Source organism: Pelodiscus sinensis, chromosome 30, assembly GCF_049634645.1.
Source record: "Pelodiscus sinensis isolate JC-2024 chromosome 30, ASM4963464v1, whole genome shotgun sequence".
In the NCBI taxonomy this organism is placed as follows: domain Eukaryota; kingdom Metazoa; phylum Chordata; order Testudines; family Trionychidae; genus Pelodiscus; species Pelodiscus sinensis.
Window position 1 is genome coordinate 6,112,174 of NC_134740.1, and position 21,828 is coordinate 6,134,001.

General features: G+C 54.7%; 1 protein-coding gene across 1 annotated transcript; it reads right to left on the reverse strand.

Annotated features, from left to right (window-relative positions):
* Positions 1 to 788: 788 nt before the first annotated feature.
* LOC142821236 (alpha-1B-glycoprotein-like) lies at positions 789 to 21,520 on the reverse strand. The gene is made up of 9 exons (XM_075912082.1): positions 21,429 to 21,520; positions 14,832 to 14,870; positions 10,425 to 10,721; positions 9,090 to 9,383; positions 7,685 to 7,990; positions 5,164 to 5,457; positions 2,986 to 3,291; positions 1,376 to 1,717; positions 789 to 1,036 (listed from the first exon to the last, which is right to left on the reverse strand). The coding sequence occupies exons 1-9, from the start codon at positions 21,457 to 21,459 to the stop codon at positions 942 to 944; spliced, it is 2,004 nt and encodes a 667-aa protein (XP_075768197.1). The 5' UTR covers positions 21,460 to 21,520; the 3' UTR covers positions 789 to 941.
* Positions 21,521 to 21,828: the final 308 nt, after the last annotated feature.

Genomic DNA, 21,828 nt, shown 5'->3' on the forward strand with positions numbered 1-21,828 from the left:
TCTTAGCATGTTACCCTGGATTTAAGCTATGTATGTATCCCATAATATGATTACATCAGCTGTAACCATGTCCATTATCCACCATGAATTAAGAAAAGAGAACATCACATTGTTAATGTGGGTAACTGGAAAGCAGGATTTTATATTGGAGGTCAAAACTAGGTGGCAGTTTCTGCTACTCAGCATAGGAGGAGGGGAAAGAAAAATGAACAAGCAAGACTGAAAATTTTGGTGGATGAGACCTCGAGACTAGTCACCTCTGATACTACAAGTTCATAGCACCTGAGGAAAAGTGATGATTTCATAGAGCTCTTCATGACTTGTCTGGTCTGTAGAAGTTAGTTATGAATTACTAGAAGACTTGCCCAACATTGGATTCATCCTCTTTATCTGGCTCATCTTGGTACAGTCTTCCAACAATTGCTCACTTATGTCAATTCCAAGGACTTGGTTGGTTGATTCTGTCTCTTTCCTCTTTGGTTTTATGAGAAGCAATCCCATTGAAGGCACATCCCTTTGCCCCGTGTTCAAAGCCAGATGTTCACAGGAACTCACAGAGAACAGCCACATGCTTGTGTCTCGTCTGTACTCCACTGTGATATTGTTCACCAGTGTGCAGGAGAGTTGAGAAATAAGATCTCATAGGGCGGAGTGTGGATACATTTTCACAGGTGTGTGGAGTGGGAATACTGAGGGACCGGGGTTTATGTTGAGGAAGCAAACTCTGCATGAGGTCTGTTCAGATGCAGAACAAGTGCCATGCCCCCACCCTGGATACAGCTGTAGTTCAGCTGGGGGCTGAAATATTCATGCTGCCTAGAGCCCGTCCAGAACCAAGTTCTCACTTTTAGATTTTCCAATATAACTTCCTCCTCCGGAAGTGGGGAGAACCCAAGGCCCAGAAGGAAGGGCCCCTTCGCAGAACAAGCCAGCTCTTGGATCTAGGAGCAGCAGTGGGCGATGAGGAAGATGAGGCCATTGATGAGGAAGAAGGAGCCTCCCTTCACCAGCTCCTGGACCCAGAGGAAGCTTTGAGCTACAGAAAGAGGAGAATCATGAATGGAACCAGCTGGTGAATGTTACAGGTGAGCGAGACACCCAGTGTATCAAAGTGTTGGTGCCTCCAGGCTTTGTGAGAAACTCCCCTGGAATCATCAAGCTGAGATGCGAGAAGCACCCCCACCCCTTCCCTGTTGGATACGGACCCCCTGCTTCCCTCTGTCCATGTGTCTGTCCCTCTCCTGTCTGCCTGTCCTGTGACACTGCTGTGCCCTGCCCTGTCTTAGCTCGTCCAGATGGAGAGCAGGGTCAGAGTGTGTGGGCTTAGGAGGGGAACGTTCTCGGGGAAGATATTAGATGGCAGGCGCTGACTCACCTGAATCTGTGATGTTCCCATTGACAGTCACAACCCGGCTCCTGAGGGACGGGATCCACGTCTCATTCACGTGCCCATCGTAGTTGCAGGTGTAATCCCCAGTGCGGTTTGGACTGGCCCATGGGATGATGAGCACAGAGACCTTCATAGAGCCATTACCAGACTCCACACCCCAGATCTCAGACCCCAAATCCCCCGTGACCAGCTTGACCCCGTCCTTGTAGAAGTGAAACCTCTGCTCCCAGGCGTCCCTGGGGACCGTGCAGGTGAGGAGCAGGGGCAGCTGTTCTACCGCCACTCCAGATGGAGGATGCAGGCTCAGCTCCGGCTGGGGCAGGGGATCTGTGGGGATCATATAAGGAGAAGACTCAGGAAGGACTTGGTGGGGGAAGGACACGGAGATGGGGCCCAGAATTCAGTGTCTTCACATCTGACCTGTGCTCTCTCTAGAGCTTCACTTCAGAAATGGGTCCCCCCAGAAATGAGTGAGATCTGGGCCAGGAGCTGAAGAAACTCCCTGGAGATACAATGTGGGGCTGGGATATCCGGGCAGAAGGTGGCCAAAGTCTCCAGGGCTTGACCTGGTTCCTGTCACCCCTCTATTGCTAGTGCCCCAACCCCTGATACTTATGGATCCCTCTGCAGACAGGGAAAGCCCTGGGCACCTGGGTTTCCCGTCCTCCACCCTCACTGTCCGGGAGCTGAGAGGCCCCGAGCGTGGCCCTATCGACTGTCCTGCTCTCTGTTTGTTGGGCAGCTGCATTCTTGGCCATGTTTAGCATTGCTCTGGGAAAGGTGGCCATGTTGGGAGGATACGCTCGCTGTTGGCCGTGCGGGGCAGCCTTGGTCTGCGGCTGTGCTGATGTACACGCAGGATTCAGAGGGGACACTGTGTTGGTCTGTGTCAGTGACAGTGAGGAGCACTCCTGTCACACCGCACAGACTACCAAATTCAGCTGTGAAGAAACTTTCAGGCATTCAGGGGCTTCTCACTGTCTGTGCCGTGGCCTGTTGTCAGTTGGTGGCTGTTTGGGACAGTGAGGAGGTTGGGGGCCGAGCTGGGGGGGAAGCAAGGAGCTCTGGGAAGGGGCTGGGGATGTAGCTGGGCAGAGATGGAGAAGGGACCTCCCCATGGATGACACAGGCCTCACCACCCACAGGTGGAAATAGGGTCTCACCCGACACTGACCCCACAACAAGATGCTCAGGACGGATGGGCTCTGTCACCCAGACTCTACTCTCCAATATAGATGAGATAGGTATGTGCTGGGCTGTCTGCCATGTCAGTCACGCTGATCACAGCAGTGCCCAGCGCTGTGAGCTTCCCCACAGCAGTGCCATCCTCTCCCACTGTAGGCCAGAGATTTGGCGGGGGGTAGAATTTGGGTTTGTTTTAACTAAATGTCTCTCAATATTCAAATGTTGTTGCTGGCTGGGAACCCCTGAACCCCACAGTAGCTACCCAGGAAAAGGCTCCAGACTCCCTGGGAGTGACACTGACCCGTGACAGGGACTGAAACTGACCCAGGGCCCTGGCCTGGGCCTGAGAAACTAGTTTGTGTCACACCTGGCCATAGGGCCAGCAAACAGCAGCAGACAGAGGCTCTCACCAGTCACTGTGATGGAGACGGGTCGGCTCCTCTCTGACGGGATCTCTCGCTCAGACTTTCTCTCCCAGAAATCACAGCTGTAGACTCCGGCTTGTGACTTGGACACATTGGACAATGGGAGGGAGGCGTTGACGTGGTACTGAGACCTGTGGAGCTTTCCCGGGTCGATTCTCCGTCCATTCTGGAAGAACCGGATCTCGGACTGGCTGGAATTGCTGCTAGCTGAGCACGTCAGGGTCACGGACTCACCACGTATGAAGATGCCATGTGGTGAGCTCAGAGTGAGTTTGGGGGCAGGTGGCCGGGCTGGAAGGTGAAAGAGAGGAAGGAGAAAACTCTTTAGAGCCAGTGCCCCACTCCCGTGAACAGTAACCCCCTGCTCCCTGAGCCCGTCCCCCCCACAGCTTCCCCCAGCCCCCTCTTTGTTCCTTGCAGCCCCGGCCCCTCCCCACAGCTCTGGGGCCCCTTCCAATGGTCGGCAGCTGTGTGTTGGAGGCAGCCAGGGCGGATGCACTGAGACCTGGACACATGAACAGGGGCCCAGCGTAAGGCGCTGAGGGGCTTGGGAGGGGCAGGGCTAGAAGGCAGCGCTGGGAGGGAGCCAGGGTCTCTGATGTTCCCTTCTCACCCCAAAGCAGAGCATCAACCAGCCTCTCAGTGATCCTGGCAGGTCAGGCCCCTGGGACGGCCTGTCCGGACACCCAGGGCTTGGGGTCACAGGGCTGGTGGGCACACAGTGCTGGAGCCAGGAAATGACCCAGCTGGGACCTGCCTGAGCAGCTCTGGCATCCTGCTGCTGCTGTGAGGCACCCTGCTCCGTGCCTGGCTCCTGCCATCGGCATCTGCCCCACTCCCACCCCCTTTGCTCCCAATTCTGGCCCCGCCCTCACCGTCAGGCCAGGCTGCCTCAGTCTTGGCTCCCGGCACCCAGAGAGGGGCAGAGGGATGCACCGTCACTGGGGATATTCCAGCCAGCACTGGGTGTGTTTTCTGTACGATCTGCCCTGTGCCCAGCAGGGTTCACTCAGGGCTGAGCCCTGTGCTCTGTGGGGTCCGGGCAGATGTTCACTCCGCCCTTCTGGCCTGAGAATTGACGTTTCTGTGACATTGATGAATGTTACAGAGCTGGCCCCAAAGCCGGATTTCAATGAACGTCCCTGTCACGGGACAGGCTGCCCCTCAGGCTTACAGCCTTGTCATCATCGGGGCTACCCGCCGGTGTCTCCCTATTTTTGGCTCCCCTCACCTCTGTCACCCTGTTACTCGCCGCGCAAGGAAGGTTCGAGGGCAGCCGGAGATGCTTGAGTCTTAGCGGTTCCGGGGTTAGATGGTGCCCGCGAGGGAGGAGGGGGACTTGGGCCCACCCTCGCTCCAAGTCCCGACCCAGGAGCCTAAAGGCAGCCGCGCGGGCCTGCTGCCTGGTTGGTGGGGACTCCTCCCCGTAACTCACCAACCCGCCGGGTGTCAGTCAAGGCGGGGTCGCAGCCCACCGCCCCTGTCCTGGGTCGCTTCCTCCTCCCCGCCGAACTCGCCGCCGCTGAGATCCGTAGCTCTCCTCCGCTGGCCATTCACCACGGCTCCCTCCGTGCCGGGTTCCATTCCCCCAGCCGGAGCCTGTCCCCTCTTCCTTCCCCCAGCGCCGTTTTGAGGGCCGGCCTACCGTGGCCCCGCCCCCACCACCCGGGCGCCTGCTGCCGATGTCACCCTCAGACGGGAACCCCCTCCGGGGAACGTCCGCTCTCCAGGCTAACCCCGAACATGTGGGGCACATGACCCGGGATGCCGCTCGTGCGCGGCTGCCTCCCTTGTTTCCGGGGTCTGCGGACGCCGCGGCAACCCCTCCGCCGCTCCTTTTGCCCCTCGCGGGCTCTGGAGTGCGGGGCACCATCGGGTCCGCCGCAGTGGGGATCGGTGCCCCGTCACAGTCCCCAACTGCTCAAATCCTGCTATAAATTCAAGCAGCTCCTATTCTTTGCCTGGGATCCCTCCCCATCCCCATCTCCCTGCCAACTCCGCTTTCCCTGCACCCCCACACTGCCCGGGTGCTGTAGAGAGAGAGGTTGAAACTGACATGGGCGGCCCTGTCCTGAGCTCCGTGGCCTTGGGTGTCTCACCCCACGCACAGAGCAGAGATGCCCTGCCCCAGGCCAGCAGACAGCGGCAGACAGAGGCTCTCACCAGTCACTGCGATGGAGATGGGCCGGCTCCTCTCCGAGGGGATCTCTCGCCCAGACTCTGCCCTCCAGTAACCACAGCTGTACGCTCCCGCCTGCGATCCGGACACCCCAGACAATTTGATGGAGTAGGAGGAGTTCTCCCGTGGTGAGGGGAGTTTCTCGGACTTGATTTCCTGGCTGTCCCTAAAGAACCGGATCCCAGCCCCAGTAGCCGAGCACGTCAGGGTCACCGTCTCTCCAGCGATGTAGATGGGCTGCTGCGGGGTCGCGGTGAGCTGGGGAGCCGGGAGGGGGGCTGAAAAAGACCAAGGTGGGACTGAGGGTCATTCAGCCGAGTACCTGTGTTTGCGGGCGTGTGAGATGGAGAACCAGGGAGACGACGACCCCTGCGCTGTGCATGGAACATTCGTCTCAGCAGCTGCAGATCCTGGAGGCCTCACAAAGAAACAGCAATTTCCCACAGTACTGGGGACAGCCCCGCGCTCAGCTGTCACAGGGGACAGGGGGACTCTCCACAGACTGGATCTCACTTGTGGATGAGCATGTCCTGCACCGGCAGGTGTACGACCTGGAGCACTCTGACCCCAGTACTAAATTCCTGGCATTGGAGCAGCTGCTGCTGGGTGGGACAGCAGGTGAGAAGACCCTCCCCCATCCTTGGAGAATGAAGTCATGGAGCTGCATCATAACCCCTGGGAGCTGAGCACGTGACCCAAACGGGCTCCCGAGAGAGGTGCTGTTGGTGCAGGTGACTTAGGGAGACGTGGGGTCCTTGGCGGGGGGGGGGGGGGTCTGGAAAATACAACCCATTTAGTTTCAAAGCAGGGAGCCGAGAGGGGGAGATGCAGGGGTGAGTCTGGTACCGTCTAATGGAGAAACCAAGCTGGTCTGTGTCAGTGACAGCGAGGACCCCTCCTCTTGCACCACGTGGACTAACGTGTAACTGGGCAGAAGCGTTCAGGCACTGAGGGGCCACAGGACCTCTTGCTGTCTGTGCTGTGGTCATGTCGTCAGTTGGGTGAGTGTCTGGGACAGGGAGGAGGCCGGGGCCTTGGCTGGGGAGAGGGAGGGGGCACAGGGAGGGTGTGATGTAGTGTCAGCACCTTGCTGGTTGCTATGCTGGGGCTGTGGGCTGTGGATAACCCCTACAGGTGCCTGTCTGTAAGCACGGCCCCCGGGGGCCACCTTGAGGGCCCCCCCGTGACAGTGACCGAACCGGTCCTACTGGTTAAAGGAAGGAAGGGAGCAAAGGAAGTGAGTGTTGAGGGAAGGGTCAGTCTTGGGCTGGAAGCATGAAGGAGACAGACTAAAGAGAGGGCTGGGAGGCTAAGGGCCCAGACACCCCATCTCAAGGGGTCTGAGGCATCCTGGCCCTTACTCCTGAAAGCACATCCCGTCTATGCAGTGCTGTACCCTGGAGGAGCAATAACCCCTCTCTGTTCTACTGGCTGGCGCAGCCTGTTTTTGCTGCTATGGGGCTGCAGGATTTGGGGGAACCCTGACGCGTCGTCGCAGAAGGGGCTGGGGCTGCCGTGGGGCAGAGATGGAGAAGGGACATTCCAGTGATAACCCAAAGGCCTTAGCACCCCCAGGTGGAAATAGCTTCTCACCCAACACCAACCCCAGGTCAAGAGGGTTCAGTTTGGATGGGCTCTGTCACCCATACTCCACTCTCCAGTGCAGACAGGTGTGCGCTCGGCTCTTTACAGTGCCCAGTGTTGTGAGCTTCCTCACAGCAGTGCCATCCTCTCTCTACTGTAGGCAAAAGACTTGGGGGGGGGGGGAATGTGGTGGCACGTAAGGGTTCTCCCACCTCCTGCATCCCCATAGTGGCAAGAACAGACTCCACCAGCCAGTAGAACACAGGGAGTTTATTGCTTCTCCAGGATACAGCACAGCACAGATGTAATCTGGTTACAGGGCCAGGCCTAAGATGCCTCAGCCCCACTTGTGATGAGGGAGCCTGGGCCCCTAAATCCCAGCCCGTTGCTTAGGCTGCCTCCTCCATGATACCAGACAGAAACTGCCCAAGTTCCTGCTCTGCCCCCCAGCCAGAGGCTGCACTCCACCTTCCTCCCTTTGTTCCTCTTTCTGGGGGGTAACCGGTCGAACAGGTGACCTCCCTGTCCCATCAGCTACTCGGCTGTGCCGTGGTACAGCCAGCAGCCAGTGGGGGTCACCCACAGCCCCAGCCTAGCAACCAGCAAGGTACCCCCACTACGTCAAGGGGAGGGGGAGAGGAGAGAGGATTTGGGTTTGATTTAACTAAATGCCAAAATGTCTCCAAATATTCCAATGTTGCTGCTGGCTGAGAGCCCCTGAACCCCACAGAAGCACTGATGAACCCAGGAAAAGGATCCAGAGGAGCCGGACGCCCTGGGAGTGACACTGACCCATGACAGGGATTGAAACGGACCTGGGGCCCTGGCCTGGGCCTGAGAAACTAGTTTGTGTCACACCTGGTCCATGGAGCAGAGACCCTGTCATAGGGCCAGCAAACAGCAGCAGACAGAGGCTCTCACCAGTCACTGCGATGGAGACGGGTCGGCTCCTCTGTGACGGGATCTCTCGCCCAGACTTTCTCTGCCGGAAATCACAGCTGTAGGCTCCGGCTTGTGACTTGGACACATTGGACAGCGGGAGGGAGGCGTTGACGTGGTACTGAGACCTGTGGAGCTTTCCCGGGTCGATTCTCCGTCCATTCTGGAAGATCCGGATCTCGGATTGGCTGGAATTGCTTCTAGCTGAGCACGTCAGGGTCACGGACTCACCACGTATGAAGATGCCATGTGGTGAGCTCAGAGTGAGTTTGGGGACAGGTGGCCGGGCTGGAAGGTGAGAGTGAGGAAGGAGAAAACTCTTTAGAGCCAGTGCCCCACTCCCGTGAACAGTAACCCCCTGCTCCCTGAGCCCGTCCCCCCCACAGCTTCCCCCAGCCCCCTCTTTGTTCCTTGCAGCCCCGGCCCCTCCCCACAGCTCTGGGGCCCCTTCCAATGGTCGGCATCTGTGTGTTGGAGGCAGCCAGGGCGGATGCACTGAGACCTGCAGACATGAACAGGGGCCCAGCGTAAGGCGCTGAGGGGCTTGGGAGGGGCAGGGCTAGAAGGCAGCCTGGGAGGGAGCCAGGGTCTCTGATGTTCCCTTCTCACCCCAAAGCAGAGCATCAACCAGCCTCTCAGTGATCCTGGCAGGTCAGGCCCCTGGGACGGCCTGTCCGGACACCCAGGGCTTGGGGTCACAGGGCTGGTGGGCACACAGTGCTGGAGCCAGGAAATGACCCAGCTGGGACCTGCCTGAGCAGCTCTGGCATCCTGCTGCTGCTGTGAGGCACCCTGCTCCATGCCTGGCTCCTGCCATCGGCATCTGCCCCACTCCCACCCCCTTTGCTCCCAATTCTGGCCCCGCCCTCACCGTCAGGCCAGGCTGCCTCAGTCTTGGCTCCCGTCACCCAGAGAGGGGCAGAGGGATGCACCGTCACTGGGGATATTCCAGCCAGCACTGGGTGTGTTTTCTGTAAGATCTGCCCTGTGCCCAGCAAGGTTCGCTCAGGGCTGAGCCCTGTGCTCTGTGGGGTCCGGGCAGATGTTCACTCCGCCCTTCTGGCCTGAGAATTGACGTTTCTGTGACATTGATGAATGTTACAGAGCTGGTCCCAAAGCTGGATTTCAATGAACGTCCCTAACTGCTCAAATCCTGCTATAAATTCAAGCAGCTTCTATTCCTTGCCTGGGATCCCTCCCCATCCCCATCTCCCTGCCAACTCCGCTTTCCCTGCACCCCCACACTGCCCGGGTGCTGTAGAGAGAGAGGTTGAAACTGACATGGGCGGCCCTGTCCTGAGCTCCGTGGCCTTGGGTGTCTCACCCACGCACAGAGCAGAGATGCCCTGCCCCAGGCCAGCAGACAGCGGCAGACAGAGGCTCTCACCAGTCACTGCGATGGAGATGGGCCGGCTCCTCTCCGAGGGGATCTCTCGCCCAGACTCTGCCCTCCAGTAACCACAGCTGTACGCTCCCGCCTGCGATCCGGACACCCCAGACAATTTGATGGAGTAGGAGGAGTTCTCCCGTGGGGAGGGGAGTTTCTCGGACTTGATTTCCTGGCCGGCCCTAAAGAACCGGATCCCAGCCCCGGTAGCCGAGCACGTCAGGGTCACCGTCTCTCCAGCGATGTAGATGGGCTGCTGCGGGGTCGCGGTGAGCCGGGGAGCCGGGAGGGGGGCTGGAAAAGACCAAGGTGGGACTGAGGGTCATTCAGCCGAGTACCTGTGTTTGCAGGCGTGTGAGATGGAGAACCAGGGAGACGACGACCCCTGCACTGTGCGTTGAACAGTCATCTCAGCAGCTGCAGATCCTGGAGGCCCCACAAAGAAACAGCAATTTCCCACAGTACTGGGGACAGCCCCGCGCTCAGCTGTCATGGTGCTGGGGACAGAAGGACTCTCCAGAGACTGGATCTGCCGTCTGGATGAGCATGTCCTGCACCTTCACGTGTGTGACCTGGAGCACCCTGACCCCAGGTCTACGTTCCTGCTATTGGAGCAGCTGCTGCTGGGTGGGACAACAGGTGAGAAGACCCCTCCCCCATATTTGGAGAACTGAAGTCTTGGAACTGTCTCATCGCCACAGGGAGCCGAGCACGTGACCCAAATGGGCTCCCCAGAGAGGTGCTATTGGTGCGGGGGACTCAGGGAGATGTGGGGTTCTGGCTGGGGTCTGGAAAATACAGCCCGTTCAGTTTCAAAGCAGAGGGACACAAGGAACTGAGAGGGGGAGATGCAGGGGAGGAGGCTGATACTGTCTAATGGAGCAAGATGGGGAGTCGTCGGAGAAATAAATGCCCCCCAAAACCCCATAGTCCCCAATGTGACCCTGCACTGCAATGCAGTGTCACACCCTGCCCCGATATCTCTCTGCCTTCCAAAGGTAACAGGTGCCCTGGGACGGTGCCCAGGTGTGCAGGGCTCACGGAAAGGGGCAAGACTGCCTTGGTGAGGACATCTGGAAAGTGGGGGTCAGCGTAAGATACTGAGGAAGGGGAGTACCCTCGGGGATCTCCGGAAGGACCTGGCCATGGTGGGGCAGATGCTACTAGGCCAAATTCATCTGGGAGATGATGCAGGACTTTTCTGGGACTTTTCCGTGCACAACTCCCAGCACTGCTGCGATGTGGGCCAGAGAGGGGGTGAGGCAGAGGGACTGGGGTGGGCTTCATGTTCCCTAAGACACCTCCCACCCCAGAGTAGGAAAACAAGGGGTTCACCTCTCACAGTGATGGAGACGGCGCTGCTGTTCCCAGAGGAGATCTCTCCATTGGATTCCTGTCTCCAGTACGCACAGGTGTAGGACCCGGCCCTTCCCTTCTCCGCTGTGAGCGACAACCGGGCTCCTGTCTTCAGGCTGAGGACTGTGCTAGGGCCCTGCTGTTCATTTTGAAGGAAGAATCTGTATCCGGAGACCGATGCGTTCGGAGGGGCTGAACAGGTGAGGGTAACCTGCTCCCCGGGGAGATAGACTTTGTAGCTGGAGTCCAGAGACAGGCTGGGGGCCGGCAGGGGATCTGGAGCAGAGACAGAGGGGTCAGTGGGGAGGGAGAGGCCAGGATGGAATGAGGAGTAGGAGCAAGAACTCAACCCAGCCTCCTGATCTGCCCCGTACAGCATGGGGAATAAACCTCAGCATCTTGGCCCCTCCCTCTCCCCTCTCTGCCTGTGTCTGCCTTGGAGAGTGGCCAGTTGTGCAGTCTCTGTGCCCCACGTAGGAGCTGCTAGACAGGGGTCAAGTCTGCCCTGAATCTTCTCTTATTTACACTAAGCAGCTTGAGCTCCTGGACTCTCTTTGTCTAAAGCGGAGCCTCCCTCCCTGTGTTCGGGGAAATTCCAGCCCAACCCGTCTGTCCAAATTCCCCCCATCCCACACCCTGATCCCCCCTGTGATGTATTGGGGGGGGCTGTCCACTCGCTGGTCGCTAGGCTTGGGCCGTGGATGACCCCCAGTGGCCTGTGTCTGCAAGCACTGCCCAGCAGGGGTCACCCCTGAGCTTTAGCAGGTAGACAATGGCCGGCCAGGCGTCTCACCTGCACAAAGGAAGGGGTGTGGCTACCTGGGGGATGTGTGTTTGGTGGTTTTGGGGAGAGACAGTCTTGGCTGGGAAAACACAAAGAGAAGTACTGAGGGTTCCGGGGCCTGTGGACCCCTGTCCCAAGGGGCATAGGGCTGCCAGGCCCTGACTCCTTATGTCCACATCACGCCTATGCTGTGCAATACCCTGGAAAGCAATAAACCCTCCCTTTTCTACTGGCTGGTGGGGTCTCATCTTGCTGCAGACGGGGTGGAGGATCGGGGGCACCTGACATGCTGCTACACCCCCCATCCCAGATAATCCCCCAATTACCCTCAATCTGTTTCTCCTCTCTCCCATGCAGGGAGGAGATGGCAGGAGGGGTGGGACCCAGAGGCTTTGTCTACACTGGTGCTATCTTGCACCAGAAATATGCAAATGAGGCTAAGTATGGAATATCACTGAGCCTCATTTGCATATCTAATGAGCCGCCATTTTTGCAGAAGAGGCTCTTGCTCAAGGAGGGTATGTCTACACTACAGCGCTAGTTCAAACTAACTTAGTTCGAATTAGTTAATTAGAACTAAGCTAGTTCGAACTAACGCATCTAGAACTAAAAACTAGTTCGAACTAGCGTTTTGCTAGTTCGAACTAGTAAGTCCACATTGAGTGGACTCTGAACAGGGCTTAAGGATGGCCGGAAGCAGTGCCGGCAGGGCATAAAAGGAGGACTTAGAGCATGGAGATACTGTCTCAGGCTAGCCGAGGGCTGCGCTTAAAGGGTCCCGACCCCCACCCCGGACAGACAGTTCTCAGGGGTGCCCCGCTTGCAAAGAAGTTCTGGCTTGGAGTGCCCTGAGTGCCCACACTGGGCACATCACACCACTCGGCCATGAGCCCGGCTGCACTTGCCACAGGCTGCCATCTGGGGAGAGGGAGTAATTGGGGGGCTGCAGGAGAGCTTCCACCCCAGAAGCCCGCAGAGCCAGCCCAGTCCTCCCCATCGGGGGCTCGTACCCCATTCCTCCCTCACCTCCTTCCACTTACCCTTCCCTAGCCCCCCTTCTTATTGATGTACAAAATAAAGATAACGTTTCTTCCAACATTGACTCTGTCTTTATTGAAAAAAACTGGGGGAGACTGGGAAAAGGAGGTGGGAGAGGGGAAGAGAAAGGCTGGGAGAGGGGAGGGCAACTAACATGATCAGGGGTTGGGAACAGGTCCCAGATGAAGAAAGGCTACAGAGACTGGGACTGTTCAGCTTAGAAAAGAAGAGACGGAGGGGGGACAGGATAGAGGTCTCTAAAAGCAGGGGTTGGGTGGAGAGGGTGCATTCAGAAAAGTTCTTCCTGAGTTCCCATCAAGAAGGACTAGAGGACACCAAAGGAAAGGAATGGGTAGCAGGCTTGAAACTAGTAAGAGAAAGTTGTTGTTGTTGACAAAGCAAATAGTTAACCTGTGGAACTCCTTGCTGCAGGAGGCTGTGAAGGCTAGAACTAGAACAGAGTTTAAAGGGAAGTGAGATAAAGTGATGGAGGTTGGGTCCATGGAGTCCTATTAGCCAGAGGGTAGGAGTGGTGTCCCTGCCCAAAGTTTGTGGAAGGCTGGAGATGGATGGCACGAGACAAATGGCTTGGTCATTGTCTTCGGTCCATCCCCTCCAGGGTCCCTAGGGTTGGCCGCTGTCGGCAGACAGGCTACTGGGCTAGATGGACCTTTGGTCTGACCCAGTACGGCCATTGTAAGCTCAGGGCTCAGTGTCGGGGGTCTCAGTGGACCCCCTTGATTTTCATGCACACCTGGTCCTGGGTGGCCAGGCTGGCAGCTCTCCTGCCCTAGACGGCCACTTTCCTGTGCCTAGTGCGGAGATCGTGGATGAGGTCCACGATGTCCGCACTAGCCCAGGAAGATGCCCGCCTCTTGCGGTCCAGGGCAAGCTCCCGGGAGCCGCCAGCCTGGTCCCGGCAAGAGGGGGTGGGCTGGGGGGCATCGGGTGGGTGGCTCTGTGCCGTGCCAGGTGCAGGGTCTGCTAGCTGGGTGCTGGCAGGCTTGCACCTGGCACGGGCACCGTAGCCAGCCCGTGCCCCTTTAAGGGGTCCGGGGCCGGGAGGGGGGCATAGAGTTTCCCTGGTGTTGGCCAGAGTGGCCACCAGGGAAACCTGGGAAGCCTTAGCCTCCCACTAGTTCGAACTAAAGGGCTACACAGCCCTTAGTTCGAACTAGCTAGTTCGAACTAGGCGTTAGTCCTCGTAAAATGAGGTTTACCTAGTTCGAACTAAGCGCTCCGCTAGTTCGATTCAAATTCGAACTAGCGGAGCGCTAGTGTAGCACCTATTAAAGTTAGTTCGAACTAACGTCCGTTAGTTTGAACTAACTTTGTAGTGTAGACATACCCGGAGTGTCTACACGGCCCTTTCTTGCGCAAGAAAAACCCTTTTGCGCAATGCCCTTATTCCTGAAAATAATCAGCGTAACGGCATCGCGCAAGAGCCTCTTCCGCAAAAATGGCAGCTCATTAGATATGCAAATGAGGCTCGGTGATATTCCACGCTTAGCCTCATTTGCATATTTCTGGCGCAAGATCGCGCCAGTGTAGACATAGCCAGACTGTGCCAAGGGGCAATTCAGGGATGAGGGCAGGAGCCCTACAGTTCCCCACAAGGGACACCAGGAACAGAGCTGGGACAGGAACATTCAGTCACGTGCCTCAACCCCCAGGATCCCCTCTCTCCCCATCAAGGGGAAGTGGGTGAGCTCGTTTTCATAGGGGAAGTGTCCTTCAGCCAGCTGGTGCCCCCAAATCCCAGCATTCTGTAGGAAGTGGGGTGCAAAAATGAGGGGGGATGATGTTGCTGCTGGTTCAGCAGCTAGATCCCCATTTCCCTCATGGCATTCATCCCATGGTCCCCATCGATGGTAGGGGAAGAAGCGGGGGGAGAACCCATCATGCAACCATCAGACCTGCCCGGCAGTAGCTAGAAGGCTCTGACAAGATATGAGGAAGCTCGGGCAGATGTGGAGAAGGGAGGGGGAGTTATTCCACCCATCACGTTTCCTCTGGGGTCCCTGCAGAACCTGCTTCCACTGCCCTGCTGCACAGAGCTGGGTCTCTGGCCTTGTCCCTGAGCCCTCGGTGGGAGCTCAGAGACGGGGCATGGAGATCCCCCTGTACCACAGAGCCCCACACTGATGGTCCCTGCCCTCATGGACTCAGTGTCACGGGGAGATGGGTGCTCGGTCTCCGTGGCCCATCCAGCCCTCACTCTCTGTGATGAGGCCACCAGCAAGGGGCTGGGCAGCCTCCATGGGGTTGGGGGCAGTTTCTCCCCCATGGCCTGGGCTGGGACTCACCAGATGGACCCACCAAGCAAGCACTAGCTGGGATCACTGTTCTGCCACCAGGAACATGGCTCTGAACTGTTGCTGCTGGGGCAGGTTCCAAGGGAGACAGCTGTGAATGGGGAGGCCTGACCCACCCAGGGCATGACACCGGGACACTGAGAATCCCAGTTACAAATAGCACAGAGCGAAAGGAGGAGGATCCTTCTAGAGCACCTCTCCCCGCCAGCCCCCAGCCAGCTGCTCAGCAAGCACAGAGGCTGCCCTTACCTGCAGAGGACACCGGCCTGGGGAGACTCTGGAGCGAGGCTGGAAGAGAGGAGCAGAGAGGGGGTGAGAGCTCTGGGGAGGAGATGGGATGTGGAGGAGAGAGGGGGCTCCCGCCAGACTTACTGACAGACCCACTCACAAAGGGTTGGGGGACAAAGAGACATGTACCCAGCAGAAGCAGCGCCGTGCTGAGCCGGTAGCTCTGGGCTGGGAGCTGGGTTTTTGGCTCAGCCACCAGCTGACCACAGGGAGGGGACCAGGTTCCTCAGTTCTGACGGGGGTAGAGGAAACTCGCTCATTCATACCGAAGACGTGGAAACTCCCCGCTGGTCCTGCTGTGGCCAGGGTGGGGTCACTGCTCACTGACTTGGCACAAAAGCCACCATGCCCCACGGCAGGGGGCGGAATAGAAGTGCAGGGAGACATGTCGGGGTTTGATCCAAAACTACCTGCCCCGTGATCTTCATCATCATCATCAAGGCCCATTGGTGTCCAATATCTCCCTCACTCTTTCCTTCCATCTCACCCTGTCCAGGGTGCGGTGGCTTAGCTCCTGTAGACTAGCTCCGCTCCCATGTGCTAGAGCCCGTGATCTTGGATGCCCTGGAATGCTCGGTTGCTGCAGCTCCCTGTCCGGTCTCTCCCAGCCAGCAGACAAGTAGGAACTGAGCATGTGTGATTGACAGCCCTGGTTTGGCAACCCCCCTGCAGGAGCCTGCTTGGTACCTCCCACCACACTCTGGTCACCACCAGCCTTGCTTATGACTAACGAGGGGCCATCACCACCCAGCCCCGGCCTGAATGCCCCCAACCAGCCTGCCATGAAACATCCGGCTTCCTCCCTAGCCCCGGGTTGGTTTAGGTTGAAATAAGCCAAGTTTATTAACAACAGGCTGTGGGTTAAGTCAGGCCAAGTGAAAGAAACCAGGCCAGGGACGGTAACAGGGAGCTCACAGTGAAGACCTGCAGCTGAAAGGCTAAAATTCGCTATAGCAAGGCCTAGACTACGCTGTAGGTGGGTTCGCTCTCCAGCCTGTCCCCCTCGTTCTGGGTCAGAACCTTGAACCCAAGTGTGAGGTGCTGGTTTCCCGTGTCCCTTTGGGGAAGGAATGGAAGGATTTACTGCCCCTCCTTGTCCCGCCCGGGGCACAGGTCTCTCTGTGTGCACTGAGCCTGCTTCAAGAAGCAGAAAGGTCTCCTGGGGCTGCCATCCACCCCCACACCCCGTTGCTGCTAACGGAGTCCTCACTGCCTCTCCTTGGTCACTTGATTGTTTTTGTTCATTGCCCATCTGCATCCTTAACAAGGCCTGGCCACACCTGGTTCTTTTTTCCTTCAGGTACAGACTTTCAACGGGACTCACAGAGAGAACCCGTGTCCGCACCTGTGGCTCTGCTGCACATGCTGCACTCTGGGGTATAAATGTATACCCCCAAATTAAAAAACATAGTAAGAGACCTAAAAAAGAGCCACCGTGGCTTAACAACCATGTAAAAGAAGCAATAGAGACACAGCCGTGTTAGTCTGATCTTGCTGAAACAAAAGAGGAAGTGGGTCTGGCCCATGAAAACTCATCACCTATTAAATCATCTTGTTAGTCTTTAAAGTGCTGCATAGTCCTGTCTTTTGTTTCAGTAAAAGAAGCAGTGAGAGATAAAAAGGTGACTTTTAAAAAGTGGAAGTCCAGTCCTAGTGAAGTAAATAGAGATGATAAAGTATGGGCCAGAACAGATAAAAATAACCTACTAGATATACAAGAATCTAACACATCAGAGAAGGGCAGACAAATAACCAGTGGCAATTTTTTAAAGTGCTTCTACACAAATGCTAGAAGTCTAAATAAAAAGATGGGTGAACTAGAGTACCTCGTATTAAAGGAGGAGATTGACATAATAGCCATCACAGAAACCTGGTGGAATGAGAACAATCAGTGGGACACAATCATACCAGGATAGAAAATATCTCAAAAGGACAGAATAGGTCATGTGGGTGGCCGAGTGGCACTGTATGTGAAAGATAATGTAGAATCAAATGAAGTAAAAATCAGAAATGAATCAACATGTTCCATAGAATCACTATAGATAGTAATTCCATGCTCCAATAATAAGAATATAGCAGTAGGGATATATTATTGACCATCTGACCAGGCAGTGATAGTGACATTGAAATGCTAAGGGTGATCAGAGAGGCTATCAAAATAAAAAACTCAATAATAATGGGGGATTTCAGTTATCCCCATATTGACTGGGTACGTCACCTCAGGACGAGATGCAAAGATAAAATTTCTCGATTCCTTAAATGACTGCTTCTTGGAGCAGCTGGTACAGGAACCCACAAGGGGAGAGTCAATTCTCGATTTAGTCCTGAGTGGAGCGCAGGATCTTATCTAGGAGGTAACTATTAAAGGACCGCTTGGGAATAGTGACCATAATATAGTAACATTTAACATTCCTGTGGTGGGAAGAACACCTCAGCAGCACAACATGCTGGCATTTAATTTTAAAAAGGGGAATTACACAAAAATGAGGAGGTTAGTTAAACTGAAATTAAAAGGTACACTGACTAGAGTAAAATCCCTGCAAGCTGCATGGAAACTTGTTAAAGACACCATAACAGAGGCCCAACTTAAATGTATACCCCAAATTAAAAAACATAGCAAGAGACCTAAAAAAGAGCCACCGTGGCTTAACAACCATGTAAAAGAAGCAGTGAGGGACAAAAAGACATCTTTTAAAAAGTAGAAGTCCAGTCTTAGTGAGGTAAATAGAAAAGAACATAAACACTGCCAAATTAAGTGTAAAAATGTAATAAGAAAAGCAAAAAAAGATTTTGAGGAACAGCTAGTCAAAAACTCAAAAAGTAATAGCAAAATGTTTTTAAAGTACATTAGAAGCAGGAAGCCTGCTAAAAAACCTGTGGGGCCCCTGGACGATCAAGGTACAGAAGGAGCAGTCAAGGGCAATAAAGCCATTTCAGAGAGACTAAATGATTTCTTTGCTTCAGTCTTCATGGCTGAGGATGTTAGGGAGATTCCCAAATCTGCATTGTCCTTTGTGGGTGATGAATCTGAGGAATTGTCCCAGATTGAAGTGTCGGTAGAGGAGGTTTTGGAACAAATTGAAAAACTTAACAGTAACACATCACCGGGACCGAATGGCATTCGCCCAAGGGTTCTGAAAGAACTCAAATGTGAAATTGCGGAACTACAGCCGGTCCCCAAGTTACAAACGGTCAATTTACAACCGTTTGTACTTACAACCAAACCTCCCATTAAGCATTCGTAAGCCGGTCCCCGAGTTACGAACGCGACCCACGCTTATGAACACTGCGGGCATATTTAAAATAATGGTGTTCGACTTATGAACACTTCCAGTTACGGCCAAGTGTTTGGTTCATAACTCGTTCATAATTTGGGCACCGGCTGTATTAACTGTGGTTTGTAACCTATCCTTTAAATCAGCTTCTGTACCCAAGGACTGGAAGACAGATAACATAATGCCAATATTTAAAAAGGGCTCTAGAGGCGACCCTGGCAATTACAGACCAGTAAGTCTAATGTCAGTACCGGGCAAATTAGTTGAAACAATAGTAAAGAATAAAATTGTCAGACACGTAGAAGAACATAATTTGTTGGGCAAAAGTTAACATGGTTTCTGTAAAGGGAAATCCTGTCTTACTAATCTATTAGATTTCTTTGAAGAGGTTAACAAACATATGGACAAGGGGGATCCAGTGGATATAGTATACTTAAATTTCCAGAAAGCCTTTGACAAGATCCCTCACCAAAGGCTCTTTTGTAAATTAGGTTGTCATGGGATAAGAGGGAAGATCCTTTCATGGACTGAGAACTGGTTAAAAGACAGGAAACAAAGGGTAGGAATAAATGATAAATTTTCAGAATGGAGAGAGGTAACTAGTGATGTTCCCCAAGGGTCAGTCCAAGGACCAACCCTATTCAACTTATTCATAAACGATAAAGAGAAAGGGGTGAGCAGTGAGATGGCAAAGTTTGTGGACGATACTAAACTGTTCATGATAGTCAAGACCAAAGCAGATTTTGAAGAACTTCAAAAAGATCTCACCAAACTGAGTGATTGGGCAACAAAATGGCAAATGAAATGTAATGAGGTTAAGTGTAAAGTAATGCATATTGGAAAAAATAACCCCAACTATACATAGAATATGATGGGCAGGGCTAGACAAACCCTGAGTCTACTCGCCCGAGGCGAGTAGATTTCAGCCAGTCTCTCCGTGCACCCCAATCACCGGCGCTTTGCGCATGTGCAGTGCTGGTCTGGCACGTGCGCAGTGTGGGGCTGGTGAGTGGCTCTCGTCGGGGTTTGTCAAGCCGTTATGCTGGGGGCTAATGTGGCTATGACATACCCTAAGATATTCTTCATCTTATTTTCTATCCCTTTTTAAATAATTCCTAGCATCCTATTTTCTTTTTTGACCGCCGCTGCACATTGCATGGATGTTTTCAGAGAACTATCCATGATAACTCCCAGATCTCTTTCCTGATTTGTCAACCTATGGAACGAGGTGTACCGGTAGTTCGGAATAGGAATCCTAGTTCGAACTACCTAGTTCATGCCCCGTGTAGCCGCGCTGCACGGGGTTCGAACCAGCGGGGTTTAAAAAATGGCGGCTCCCCGCTTATGCAAATGAAGCCCGGGAAATTCAAATCCCGGGCTTCATTTGCAAGTGCGGTATGCCTACATTACCCCGCTAGTTCGAACTAGCGGGGTAGTGTAGTCATACCCTTACTGCCCCTGTATAAAACTATAGTGCACCACATCTTGAATACTGTGTACAGATGTGGTCTCCTCACCTTAAAAAAGATATTTTGGCATTAGAAAATGTTCAGAAAAGGGCAACTAAAATGATTAGGGGCTTGGAACGGGTCCCATATGAGGAGAGGCTGAAGAGACTGGGACTTTTCAGTTTGGAAAAGAGGAGACTGAGGGGGGATATGATAGAGGTCTGTAAAATCATGAGTGGTGTGGAGAGGGTAAATAAATACAAGTTATTTACTTGTTACCATAATACAGTAGAATTCCGATAATCCGGAACCTATGGGACCTAGGTGGTGCCAGATTATCAGATATGCCGGACTATCAGGAGGTACTATAAACTGGTTATATGTATATACTGTATACATTATATACTGTATATAAAATATTCTTAACCCTTTTTATTGTACATACTGTATACAGTATACTGTCATGTTTTAGTTTTTTTAAGCCTTTTTTACCCTTTTTGCTCAGTTCAGATGCTGCCGCTGTTACCTTGTGACTCATTTTTTGCCGAAGCTCACTCACTAGGCTCTTGCCATTTTGATGCCGGACTATCAGGAGTGCCGGACTATTGGATACCGGACTATTGGAGTTTTACTGTATAAGAACTAGAGGACACCAAATGAAATTAATGGGGAGCAGGTTTAAAACTAATAAAAGAAAGTTCTTCTTCACACAGCACACAGTCAGCCTGTGGAACTCCTTGCCAGAGGAGGCTGTGAAGGTTAGGACTATAACAGAGTTTAAAAAGAGCTAGATGAATTCCTGGAGGTTAGGTCCATAAAAGGCTATTAGCCAGGGGGTAAGGAATGGTGCCCCTGGCCTCTGTTTGGTAGGAGACAAATCGCTTGATCACTGTCTTCGGTCCACCCCCTCTGGGGCAGCTGGTACTGGCCACTATCGGTAGACAGGATACTGGGTGGATGGACCTTTGGTCTGACCCAGTACGGCCGTTCTTATGTTCTTATTCTGGGGAAAGTAGGGTGCAAAAAGTGAGAGGAGGGATGTTGTTGCAAATGGATCCACCCCCAACCTCCCCATTCCCATCACAACATTCACCACACAGTTTTCCTCCAGGGGTCGAGGCAGAAGGGAGGGTGGGGAACCCCGTGTGTGACTGCCTGCCCTGCCCAGCAGTAGCTAGAAGACACTGAACAGCAATGAGGAAATTGTGGTGGATGTGGGGAAGGGAGGGGGGAATTATTTCCTCTGCGGTCTCTGCAGAACCTGCTGTTAATCCCCTGCTGCACAGAGCTGGGTCTCTGCCCCTGGCCCTGATCCCTCTGTCGGAGCCCAGAACTGGGGCAAGAGACCCCCCCTCACACACAGCCCCACATGGATGGGCCTTGCTCAGGGCACTGAGTGCCATGGGGAGGTGGGAGCTCAGTCTCCGTGGCCTGCCCAGCCCTCGCTCTCTCTGCTGGGACTGCCCATGGGGATGGGGGCAGCTTCTCCCCTACGGCCTGGGCTGGGACCCACCAAACAGACCCTCCCAGCAGGTACCGGCTGGGGTTGTTCTTCCGCTCACACGGATGTCAGGGGATGCCACGGAGGCACCTGGGGACGATCCAAGCACCAGTGTGTGAGAAGAGTGGCCCTCGCAGCCCCACTGCCAGGACCCCTTTGCCCTCCGCCAGCCACCGCCAGCATCTCAGGGAGGCCAGGAGACATCGGGACCCGTGGGGAACACCAGCCTGCGGAGACTGGGGAGACTCTGGAAGGAGATGAGGATGCAGAGCAGGGTTGGGGGAGTCTCCAGACAGACACACACAGAGGGGCTGGGGCCGAGGGGGGCACTCACCCAGCAGAGGCAGAAGGCAAATTAGCTCCATTCTGAGCCAGTGGCTCTGGGCTGGGAGCTGGGTTCTCACCTCAGTAGAGCAGGTCGCACCCTCAGGCAGGGCCACTGCTCAGCTCAGGGGCTGGAGAGACACTGAGGTGTGGGGGGGAGGGTGTGGGGAGGGAAACTGACAATTTCCTGGCCTTAGAGTGGTGGACAGAGCAGGAGCTGACACCTCAGGGGCGGGGGCAGAATTGATTCATCCAGTGCCAAAGAGCCTCAGATGAGTGACACTGGCTCACACCCGCCAGGATCTAGCCCCAGGGCTGGGGCCTATTGGTGCCCTTTGTGGGCCTCTGTCATTCATACCCAAGACTTGTCCCCTGCCCCCGGCCCTGCTGGTGCCTGCAGGCATCTGTTA

What these genes read in the sequence shown, in the direction of transcription:
- LOC142821236 (XM_075912082.1), bottom strand. Translation starts at nt 21,459, where the DNA reads ATGGAGCTAATTTGCCTTCTGCCTCTGCTGG. An exon ending in CATCTCCATCGCAGTGACTG is followed by an intron (nt 7,991 to 9,089) that starts GTGAGAGCCTCT and finishes CTCACCTTCCAG; the next exon opens with CCCGGCCACCTGTCCCCAAA. An exon ending in CATCTCCATCGCAGTGACTG is followed by an intron (nt 3,292 to 5,163) that starts GTGAGAGCCTCT and finishes TTCACCTTCCAG; the next exon opens with CCCGGCCACCTGCCCCCAAA.